Source organism: Nicotiana attenuata, chromosome 5 (assembly GCF_001879085.1).
Source record: "Nicotiana attenuata strain UT chromosome 5, NIATTr2, whole genome shotgun sequence".
In the NCBI taxonomy this organism is placed as follows: domain Eukaryota; kingdom Viridiplantae; phylum Streptophyta; class Magnoliopsida; order Solanales; family Solanaceae; genus Nicotiana; species Nicotiana attenuata.
Window position 1 is genome coordinate 2,425,791 of NC_031993.1, and position 12,409 is coordinate 2,438,199.

The following is a 12,409-nucleotide window of genomic DNA, read 5'->3' on the forward strand; positions in this document are numbered from 1 at the left end:
TGTCACTATTGATATTTTCTACTTGTAGCATCGAAAGAAGATGAGAATAGAAAAGATTGATAAAAGAGATCGAATATAAGGGTATAAAAAAAGAGAGAAGTAAAAGAAAAAAGGCTTAGATTCTTGGAATGGCACAAAAAGACATGAAGTAGATATTTAGAAATACTCAAACATACATACTATAAAAATCATAGCGAGCTGCAACCTTTGCTCATGTTCATCGAGTTCATGCAAGAAATTGTATCAAAAGGAAGAAATAAATCTCATTTAAGCAAAAGTGTTAGGATCAAAATGTCAAGAGGAAGAGACACATTGGTACTTGGTAGAGTGATTGGAGATGTTTTGGATCCATTTACAAGATCAATTAACCTAAGAGTGGTTTATATTAATAGACAGGTTATTAATGGTTGTGACTTTAGGCCTTCTCAAGTCATTCAACAGCCTAGAATTGAGATTGGAGGGGCAGATGATTGCACCTTTTACACTTTGATAAACACTTTGTATTCATTTTATATATCACTCTTTTCATCTTTCTGTTTTTGTCTATTCTACGAAGAATCATACTTTTCTGTATTGAAACCACTATCAGAAATTTTTCCGACAGACTTTTCTATCGGAAAGCTTAGGTTTTCGACGGATTTCGGATGGACACGTGAGATTTGTGTCTTTCACTGTGATTTTTTATTTTACCTTTAATAACATGTTCTTATAGCCATGGAAATGTCATAACATATTCTTGGAGGGGCAGATGTTTGCACCTTTTACACTCTAGTAAATATACTATATTCATTTCATATATCACTCTTCGTCTTTCCATTTTTATCTATTCTGCAAATAATAACACCTTTCTGTATTGAAACCCATATTAGAAATATTTCCGACTGATTTTTCGTCAGAAAGCTTAGGTTTTCGATGAATTTCGGATGGACACGTGAGATTTGTGTCTTTCTATCTGTGATATTTTTATTTTACTCTTAGTAACATGTTCTTATAGCCATAAAAATATCATGACATGTTCTTGGAGGGGCAGATGTTTGCACCTTTTAAACTCTAGTAAACATCCTATATTCATTTTATATATCACACTTTTCGTCTTTCTATTTTTATCTGTTCTACGAAGAATAACACCTTTCTGTATTGAAACCCATAATAGAAATGTTTCTGATTGACTTTTCATCGGAAAGCTTAGGTTTTCGACGGATTTCGGATGGACACATGAGATTTGTGTCTTTCTATCTGTGAACTTTTTATTTTACCATTAATAACATATTCTTATAGCCATAGACATGTCATGACATGTTCTTGGAGGGGCAGATGTTTGCACCTTTTACACTTTGGTAAATATCCTATATTCATTTTATATATCACTCTTCTCGTCTTTCTATTTTTATCTGTTCTACGAAGAATAACACCTTTTTGTATTGAAACCCATATTAGAAATGTTTCCGACTGACTTTTCGTCGGAAAGCTTAGGTTTTCGGCGGATTTCGGATGGACACGCGAGATTTGTGTCTTTCTATCTGTGATCTTTTTATTTTACCCTTAATAACATGTTCTTATAGCCATAGAAATGCCATGACATGTTCTTGGAGGGGCAAATGTTTGAACCTTTTACACTTTGGTAAACATTCTATAGTCATTTTATATATCACTCTTTTCGTCTTTCTGTCGTTATCTGTTCTACGAAGAATAATACCTTTCTGTATTGAAACCATTACTAGAAATGTTTCCGACGGACTTTTCATCGGAAAGCATAGATTTCGATGGATTTCAGACAGGGACGTGAGATTTGTGTCGTTCTATCTGTGATTTTTTTATTTTACCTTTAATAACATGTTCTTATAGCCATATAAATCTCATGACATGTGTAACAACACAGGTTCTGATGATACTTTTGGTATGTGCAAATAGTTGTTTCTTTCATTCTTAAAATGTTGTGTCCGATCAAATAACATCATGTAAAATAAGACGGAGGCCAACCATATACCATTTTTTCTTGTTCCATGCACTAGTTGTACACAAGCAAGTGTAAAATCTAGGGTTTCATAATTTTTTATATAGTATTCTTATTCGGGAAACATTTGTCAAGCTGGACATGTTGAAATTGCTCTCCACATTTTTTATTGGAAGGTAATGGTGGATCCTGATGCTCCAACCCCAACCAACCCAAACATGAGAGAGTATTTGCACTGGTTAGTATATTGTTTGTCGATTTATAAATTTGTATATACTGACAGTTTAGTTTTTACACTTTAATACTAAAATGTTCGTTTTACTGTTCTTTCTTCTGGTGGGGATGGGGGGAGGTTGAGGTCTAGGCTCTGAGGGTGCAAGGTAGAGCTATGTGTATTAAAGGGGTTCACTTGAATTCCATTCGTCAGAAAAATATATTGTACTAAAAATACTAAAACAATCTTTTTTTGTGCATACATAAATTTTTAAATCTCATAGAAATAAGCTTTTAATTTAATAAAAGAAATGGTGGCATAGGAATATCACTTTAGATTTCAATTGTTGTCTCGTCATATATCCTCACCTATGGTGGACCAATACATTATTCCAATATATGTCGGATTTCTCTGGTAGCTTTATATACCACAATGTAATTTTGCCCACTAAAATAGTAAGAATAAAATCAAGGGCAAGATCACTTTTAGTTCATGATGGAAATTATTTACATTCGATAGGCGCAAAAGTGTATAAAATTTGTATGTTCTTTGTATATAATATACAAAAAGGTATATACATATAATTAAAAAAATTTACAAAATATACACAACTTTCAGCTATTATTTTTAGAGTGGCTATATAGTGTCATTTTCTCAAAAATAAAATACTTCTTATCTTTTTGAATTAATTTAAATACTAATTTCTCATGATTTTCACGCACTTTATTAATTGTTAGACTACACACTTCAACATTACTATTTTTGCAACTACATCCCTCTTTCTCTCTACTGATTGGAAATTTGGATGGCAATTTTCAGTAGCTATCGCACATATATTCACTTCAATCCGATCTTTTTGCGTCGAGTATCTTGGGAAGAATGGAAATCATAATAGAATGGTCAACATCGACTTAAAAAGCACTAAAAAAAAGTAGAAGTATTATCATTTTTAGCCCGCGCTAAAAATTATTTGTATCTGGCAGCCGAAAAAGTGCATAAAACCTGTATAATTTTTGTATATAACATACAATATATATATATATATATATATATATGTATATATATATTTTACAGCGACTATACAGTGTCATTTTTCCAAAAAAATGTAGCTACTTCAAAAGTAAGAATTTGACATCTTTTTTAGAAATTTGTTGATACCCAACCCCATTTTAAGTTAACTAGTATTAGCGTACGCGCTTTGCGCGTGTACCCCATCTCACTAAAAAATATTTATTTAAGTTTTTCTTTGAATTATAAAATAAAAATATAAATTCCTGAAGATGATGAATATTGATTTTGTATAGTTGATAATATTTTATTCAATAAGAATCCTTTTTCAAGTAGTAAAAATCGATTAGGTAAAAAATTATCCATGCATGACATGTTCCAAAAAGAATGAAAATTCTTTGCAGATCTCAAAGAATTAAGAATCACTTTTATACCGTAAATAAAATTTACTATCGAAACGCCTTTTAAAAGTCATAATAATTGTAGTCAAGAAATCTGTTTGGCTCAAAAGTTATTGATGTACTTTGCGAGCTTAGAAACAATCAAAAGTAGGAAAGGGTAAATCGTAATCAAATATAATAGACCTAGAGATGAAAAATGAAGTTGTTGTTGTAGATCTAATAGTGTAAAATGATAATATGAACTCAAGAGAAAGTATTCGTTAGAGATAGAGATAGAGAGAGAGTAAGAGAAAATGAGAGAGTTGTATTATTTCAGAATGCCCCTTTTACAATGTGAAGGTCTCCCTTATATAGTAGGAGACCTCCCTCGAAATAATCAAAAAGATACAAAAATAGGTAACGTTTTCCTAGTGAAGACACTGAGCCTTAAACGATGTCGCTTTTGTTCCCACGCCCAAGCCGTACCCTTGCGTTAGTTGACGTATACTCATTGGGCGTACCCATTGGCGTAGAGACGTTGACGGTCAAATTCGACCCTATACAGTTAGTCCCTCCGTTCGTCGGAGACGCATTCGGTAGGCGTCTTCAATGGCCGGAAATGCAAACCTCGTCTTAGGAGAATTTGACCTCGACCTGGGGCGGCAACGTGCATAAGGCGAAATGTACGACGTTGTTGAGCCACTGACGCGTGGCTTCCTTTTCGGAATGACGTCATCACCTGTATGCGTCACTATTATACTTACTCCCGAGGCGGTTCAAAGGATGATGTGACATTTTGGTTTCCCGCGCACGTTTTGAATCATGACTCTTCGATTTCTGCGCAACCTAACCCTATAAATGGGGGAGAGGTTCAATCCGATTCATCTTTCGAACCTTTATAAAACATTTTCTGGTTTGCTTCTTTGCCTTTCTTTCTTGTAGCCGTTATTTCGTGTGAGACTCCTCCACTTCTTTGAAGTCATATTTCTCGTCGTTAGTGCCTTATTTCCCTAACAGAATCGCCATGGTAAAACATCATCAAGGTGGTAAAAAGACCAAGGACACTGACCCATCTAGGGTTCCGCCTTCCTCTGGCGGTGAGGAGGAGGAAGTGAAAAAGACCCTCGTTCCCCTTACCGTAGACAACGTCCTCCCAAAGGAAATGCATATTCGAAAGGATTTTCAAACGAAAAGTCCAGCCCTTCCTTGGGAGCATAGTGTTTTACTGCAATCTCATCTAGACAACCTTCGAGCGACACACAACATTCCTGACCATGTGGAAATGGCTCCGGCTGGGATGGATTATGCCAATGTGCATAGGCCTGGGTACTGCACATTTTACGAGTACCCGTTTTTGATCGGTTATAGTCTCCCGATTTATCCTCTAGCGGAGGAGCTTTGCTGTTTTTTTAATTTTTGTCCGGCTCAGCTCACTCCTTACACCTTGAAGGTGTGTAGGATTCTGACCACGTACGCAGCTAAGGCTGAGTGCGACGTCTCAGTTCCTCACCTTTTACAGTTATTCAGCCCTGGTTACCTAAGGGGTACCATATTACAATTGAAAAGCCGTGGTACGAAGGGTTTGGTAGTTAAGTCTGACGACAAGGCCAACCGCCTCTTCTGGCGTAGGTACTTCTACATCAGAACGGAGCATCTGGTGTCTAACCCTGAAGGATTCCCGGAAAGATGGAACCCAGAACGTGAGTACCTTTATTTGTAGAATTCATGACTGTTCGTGACCTTGACCATTCGGCCACTGTGAGTTCTTTCTTTTCTTCTTTTTTTTTTGTAGCGAGGGCTTCTCCACCCCAGTTTATTGACAGTATTAAATCGTGGGTGGAAAGATTGATACCTTATGCGGAGGAATGCCGTACCTGGGCTGCATTTCTTCAACAGTACGGCCCGTCAGGTAATTCTTCGGCCTTGGTTTGGAAGTTCCCTTAGGTTTTGTTACCTGACTTACTTGTGTTGGCAGGTCGGAGCGCCCCCAAGAAAAAGAAGGCTGTTGTTACCTCGCCTAGGGCGGAGACCGACTATGATGGCGGAGACATACCCTGCGGCTCGTTCAGTGATGGCGCTCCAAAGGTTCCTCAGCAGGAGGTTGCGCCTATGGCGGCGTCCGCAAGTGAAGCGACTCCTTCAGTGCCGTCCCCGCGGTCTATGGAGCAGACTTCTGAAGGTGAGGAGTTGCCAGAGAGAAAGAGACGGCGGTTGATAATGGGCAAGGGGATAGCGACCGAAGACGAGAGGGTAAGTGAACCCCGTTAAGTGTCGAGGCCAGTTTTTATGGCTGATGCTATCCGTTCTGGGAGGTCGGTTCCCCAAAGGAGAGTTGTTGCCGACGCCAGCCCAGCCCGTGTTCCGGAGAGCGGCTCGTCGGCTGCTGTTGGAGAAGCGGGCGATGGTGCCGAGAGGACGGATACTAAGGCCGCCCGTGGAGATGCAGATGGGTTAATGAGGGGTCCAGCCTATGTGGAGATGACGGCGGGTAGGTCTAACCGCCGAATTATGATCCCAGGAGGGTATAACCTGTTACAACACAGCGAGCAGGCCGCAACGGATATGACCCTGTTATGTGCGGCTGCTGAGCGTGAAATGCTGAAGGGTGTTAGTGACGGGGATCTATCCCGGAGGGTTGCTGGCGCGGCCTTGTAGGTAGCTTTCAGTTTTCTTTATGTGCCGTAAGGCTAACTTTGATGCGTACTGACTTGCCTCTCCTCTTTTTCTTCTCCTTTTTAGACTCTCATTTTGGAGGTGGAGAGGAGGCGGCGAGCGTAATAGAAGGCAGCCACTTTCAACAAGATGGCGAAGAAGTACCAACGGTGCCGTGCCAAGCATCGGGCGCTGGCGGACCTACTTAAGCAGGACCCAGAATTTCGGGTGTTCCGTGAGGGCCTTGAACAGTCGGAGGCCTAACTGAAACGGAGGGTGGCCGAGCTGGAGCAGGTCGATGAGCAGCTGATGACTGCTCTGGCTCGGAACATTGAGCTGGAGACTCTTCTTCAGTCGAAGGAAGAAGAATTGGAGGTTAGCCATGGGGTACCGGTGGAAGCTGCTGATTTGCGAACCAAGGTCGCTGCTTTGATCGCCGAACTCGATGCCAGGGCGTCTGAGATTGAAGTCCTTAAGCGGACTGCTGCACCTAGGCCTGATGAGGATGCGCATCGTGAGGCGCATGATATGTGGTTATACGCCGAGGCCAGATTAGTCGTATTCGAGGAGTTCTTAGCTGCGGGTCGAGCCACTGAGGCGGAGGTTCAGGAGCAACGGCGCGTAGCCCGCGTCGCCCGCGAAACCTGTGGGTATAGTTCTGACTCCCCAGACCGGGCGGGCTATAACTCCGAAGACGTCAACCGTCTAGAATCCGGCTCTTGGATCTCTGCAACTTATCAACCCGGGAGCGGCGATGAACAAGGTGGCGGTCAAGCGGGGGACGACGGTCGAAGCGGCGAAGCCTCTTAGGACTTGTAGCAATTTTGTTTTGTTGTATTTTGGAATGTAAATGGGACCTTTTGTAAGGTCAGGTGTACATATATTTTTTGAACGATAATGAAAGTCGTACTTTTGCTGTCATTCTTTTCCTTTTATATCTTTTATTTTCGGTACCTCGTCTCCGCAGAGCGGGTGTTCACTTACTTGTAGGATTTTCAGTGTGTTTCTCGAACGTTGTCTGTGTTATCCGTCGATAGGGTGCGGCTTCGACGCTAGATAGTGGTGGTTTTAGCTAATAATGGCATCACTTCAATTTGTTATTTGAGTGCCTTTCGTCGTAGTCGAACAGGATTGGCGATTGTTGGCGACGATGGTCTTAGCCATAATACTGTCGATGGCCTTAGCCATGTACGTAACTTCGACGGTCGTCGAATTACTTGTTTGTAGTGGTCGAGCTGGGTCGATTTATTGACGACAATGGCCTTGGCCATAATACTGTCGAGGGCCTTAGCCGTGTACGTAACTTCGACTGTCGTCGAATTACTTGCTTGTCGTAGTCAAGCTGGGTCGACTTATTGACGACAATGGCCTGAGCCATAATACTGTCGATGGCCTTAGCCGTGTACGTAACTTCGACTGTCGTCGAATTACTTGCTTGTCGTAGTCGAGCTGGGTTGACTTATTGACAACAATGGCCTGAGCCATAATACTGTCGATGGCCTTAGCCGTGTACGTAACTTCGGGTGTCGTCGAATTACTTGCTTGTCGTAGTCGAGCTGGGTCGACTTATTGACGACGATGGCCTGAGCCCTAATACCGTCGATGGCCTTAGCCGTTTGCACGTTGGAGATGGCCTTAGCCGTTTGCACGTTGGAGATGGCCTTAGCCGTTCATACATTGGAGATGGCCTTAGCCGTTCATACATTGGAGATGGCCTTAGCCGTTCATACATTGGAGATGGCCTTAGCCGTTCATACATTGGAGATGGCCTTACCCGTTCATTCATTGGAGATGGCCTTAGCCGTTCATACATTGGAGATGGCCTTAGCCGTTCGTTCATTGGAGATGGCCTTAGCCGTTCGTACATTGGAGATGGCCTTAGCCGTTCATACATTGGAGATCATGGTAGTCCAGTCCCTTTGTCATTTCAGTCAGGAGAGCGTATGGAGTGGCTGGTAGGATAAACTTGTTCCGCAAATATCTCTAGGTGTCCCTCTGCCGCCTCGTTAAAAACCTCCCCGAGAAAACCCAATTCGGACAAAACTCGGGTAAGGGAAAAAGAGTGCGACTCGGGAGACGCCTTTCAGAAATGGAAATACTTGAGGTGGGCGACGTTCCAATTGTTTTGGAGCGTTTTTCCTTCCATTGTTTCTAATTGAAATGCTCCTTTACTTGCTGCTGCTGTGATTTTGTAGGGTCCATCCCAGTTGGTGCCCAGTTTTCCGTCGCTTGGGTCTTTTGATGCCAACGTTTTGGCTTTGAGGACATAGTCTCCCACTTTGAGTGGTCTTATTTTGGCTCTCTTGTTGTAGTATCTTTCGACTTGTTGTTTCTGAGCCACCATTCTTATGTGGGCCATTTCTCTTCTTTCCTCGGCCTCATCGAGGTCTTGAAGTCTGTTTATGTCGTTCTCTGCTCCGCTGGTATGTGAATACCTCAAGCTTGGTTCACTGACTTCGACTGGTATGACCGCGTCGGTTCCGTAGACCAGCGAGTACGGTGTTTCTCCTGTGGAGGATTTGGGTGTGGTCCGGTGTGCCCACAACACTTCCGGTAGTAGCTCGGGCCATAGCCCTTTGGCTTCCTCGAGTTTCTTCTTCAGTATGTTCAGTATTATTTTACTGGAAGACTCTGCTTGGCCGTTGGCGGCAGGGTGAGATGGCGTGGAGAGTATTCGCTTAATATGCCATTTATCGAAGAACTCTGTCGTCTTTTGGCCGATGAACTGTCGTCCGTTATCGCAGCTGATTTCCTTGGGGATGCCGAAACGGTAGATGATGTTCTTCCATATGAAGGCGATGACTTCCTGTTCGCGTATTTGGGCGTATGCACCTGCTTCCACCCACTTGGAAAAATAGTCAGTTAAAACTAATAGAAATCGTACCTTTCCTCATCCCGCTGGTAGGGGACCGACTATGTCCATTCCCCATTTGATGAAAGGCCATGGGGAAGTGACTGAGTGAAGTGGTTCTCCTGGTTGGTGTATCATGGGGGCATACTTTTGGCATTGTTCGCATCGGCGAACATATTTCGCTGCGTCTTTCTTCATTGTGGGCCAATAATAGCCGGCCCGTATTATGCAGCGCACGAGGGCGCGATTACCTGTGTGAGCGCCGCAATGACCTTCGTGTACCTCTTCGAGCACTGGCCTCGTTTGGTACGGTCCTAAGCATTTGGCTAGGGGTCCGCCAAACGTCCTTTTGTAGAGCTCGTGGTTTATCAGGCAATACTGGGCGGCCTGTACGCGGAGCTTCTTGGCTTCTTTTTTGTCGAGTGGGAGTGTTCCATCCTGCAGATAGGATACAAATTGGTTGTGCCAGTCCCAAGTCAAATTTAAAGAGAGTACCTCAGGGTGATCAATGGCTGAATGGAGGAGGGTGACCACACTGTCACACCTCCTTTTTCCTACACCCGCAAGGGCATAAAGGAGTTTTTCCAATTAAAGGACAATCGGAATAGGATTTATTATTAATATTTAGAGTCGCCACTTGGGAGATTAATGGTGTCCCAAGTCACCGGTTGAATCCCGAACTGAGGAAAATATGACTCTGTTAACAGTCCGCGAACAAGAAATCCGAGTAAGGAATTCTGTTAACCCGGGAGAAGGTGTTAGGCATTCCCGGGTTCCGTGGTTCTAGCACGGTCGCTTAACTGTCATATTTGGATTTATCTGATTTCAAAACATGTTTGTGCTTTTTGACCATAAACCGCTTTTATTATCATTTTTAACGAGAATTGCAACGTCGTGAAAACGTGTCTCGAACCACGTCACATCAATGCACCCGTGGTTGTTGACACATTTCGACTTCGTTGAGATTTGGATTTGGGTCACATAAATGTGCACCCAGGTTTAGGAAGGTAATGTTATTAAAATTCGCGCCTAAAGAGACTAACGCGTTATTATCTTTGGGGAGGGCCGTGAAATTCGCTAAACGGCCCATCCTGTATTCTAAGTATTTAATATAAATATTTATTGAGGGCCCCGCAATTTATGTGTTTTGTTTAGCGAGGCTCATCTCATTTTATTATTTAAAAGGCAAAACTAAGGCAACTACGATTTTTCACTTTGCGAGAGCCATGAAAAATTCAACTAATGGCACACCTCGATTTCTAAAGGGTTTTATTATTCAAAGTCGTTATAGTCGGGTTACATGAAATGCACCCCCGAATTTTATTAACTACAACTCACGACTATGTCACGAGAGCTACCCGTAGCCTCATATTAAAGAAACAAATGCTAGATCTTCGCCATCAGAGACACCAAATTGTAAAGTGTAAAGCTAAGCAAGTAAAAATATGACTAACACAATTTAGTTCATTGTCAAAATGCAGGTACTTTACAAAACAGACCACCAAACATGAAAGAACAAAAATTAAACTTTTGGATCAGAGACGTGTAACCCAGAAACACGTCAAAGCAAAACAGTAGTACTAATTTGAAATGTCAAACTATCTGATTTCATATTTATAAATTTGCACAACTTCTACGGAAAATACTCTTCATCGAATACATGGACAGTGACCATTTATCATACATGAGTATTCTAGAATCTATTTATTTAATACTAATAAAACCAATTAGTCTCACAAGAGGTATTATAACTAGTCTAATCTCAAATAAGAAGGATTATATGCCCACCGCGACCTCTATATCTATACGAAGGTTTTTATAGCCTGATTGGATTCAAGCAATAAAGACGCAACATATGCCATACAAATAACACAAACAAAGTACAAAAACCAGTAACATAGACGCTAATTTGCAAGGTATTACAGAATGAACACAAGCAGTTGAAATTTATAGGTATATCTCAATTAGTACAAGTGGAAAAGCTTACTGTTTACGGCCAGGAACAGTTACAAATTGTGAGATGGTATTGAATAGAACCTGATATGTCAAACAAACTCGGCCACGAACAGGGAACGAGAACCAAATCGGAACCACGAACAACGACTAACCAACAATGACAAATTCAGACGGCAACAGGGCTCAAATAACGTTGAACAGTCTATAACGAGCAACGACTCGCGCGGAACCAACGGAACAGTTGTCGAAACTCAGTTATCGAAGCTCGACCAGAAAACTCGAGATAGACAGAACTTGACTGGGTGAACACAGTGTAGAGGCGGGCTGACTAGGTTGGTCTTCCTGGCTGCGTTACTGTGTTTATTGATCTGGTTGGAGAAGAAGGTGGAGAAGGGTCAGCTATGGGTGTTTTCCGGCGTGGGGAGGGTCGTTTGCCTGGTGAGACAGTGGCGTTAGGGTGGGAACGGAGGCGAGGTCTGATAGTGGCGGGCTGGGATCGTCTGGTTCTTCTAGTGTTGAAGAAGATGAAGAACCGAGGGCTTCCGATGGGTGAAGGGTGGTCGGCGGCTTCGGGGGTGGTCTGCTGAAGAGTTATTTTTGTGTGTTTTTTCCGTTTTTTTTTCTTTTGTGTAGAAAAAAATGGTTTTATAGAGTGTGTGGGGTAGGGTGTTATGTGGGGGAGTAGTTTTGGGGAAAGGTTTTATGTGGGAAAAAATTTTGGGGGGAAGTATTTTTGTGGGGAAATAATTTTGGGGAAAGGTATTATATGGGAAAATATTTTTTGGGAAAAAGATCTCATGTGGAGAAGGTTCTTCTTTTTATTCCCAATTTCTTTTTATCTTCTTTTGTTTTTTTTAAAAATCCTAGAATTAAAAATCCTAAAATAAAATAAAATTATACTAATTATAAAAATTATAAAATCTACTTAAACCTAAATTAATAGAGAAAAATCAATAAAAAGGAAAAGGTGTAAAAGGGAAATATTTTTTGTGATTTTTAATTTTTATGAAAATCAAATGACTTCCGATAAAACCTAAATGACATGCAATATATTTTTGGTATTTATTATTTTGATTTACAAATATTAAAATGCCTGAAATGCGACTAAATAAAGAAAAATTCCTAAAAAAAATCAATAAAAATTATTTTGATCTATTTTTAGGAGTTACCTTCATGTAGGGCAAAAATCACGTGCTCACACACACTTTCTTTGTTGAAGTTTTTAGTGGCTGCGGCCAATTTTGCTAGACCGTCTGCTTCAACGTTCTGTGCCCTCGGAACTTGTTCGAAGCGGCACTCGTCGAACTCAGTCATTAATCTGTGGATTTCTGACTGGTATTTTTGCAATCTCTGCTCCTTGATTTGGTAAGTCCCAGTGACCTGGTTCACCACGA

At 41.4% G+C, this 12,409-nt stretch overlaps 1 protein-coding gene across 1 annotated transcript in view; it reads left to right on the top strand.

Annotated features, from left to right (window-relative positions):
• The window catches only part of LOC109225175 (protein FLOWERING LOCUS T-like), a 24,983-nt gene continuing 12,642 nt past the window's right edge, over nucleotides 69–12,409 (top strand). The window contains exons 1-2 of the mRNA XM_019389763.1: nucleotides 69–488; nucleotides 2,130–2,192. Of these exons, the coding sequence (XP_019245308.1) occupies nucleotides 214–488; nucleotides 2,130–2,192 (338 nt within the window). The 5' untranslated portion in view covers nucleotides 69–213. The remainder of the gene's footprint in view (nucleotides 489–2,129; nucleotides 2,193–12,409) is intronic.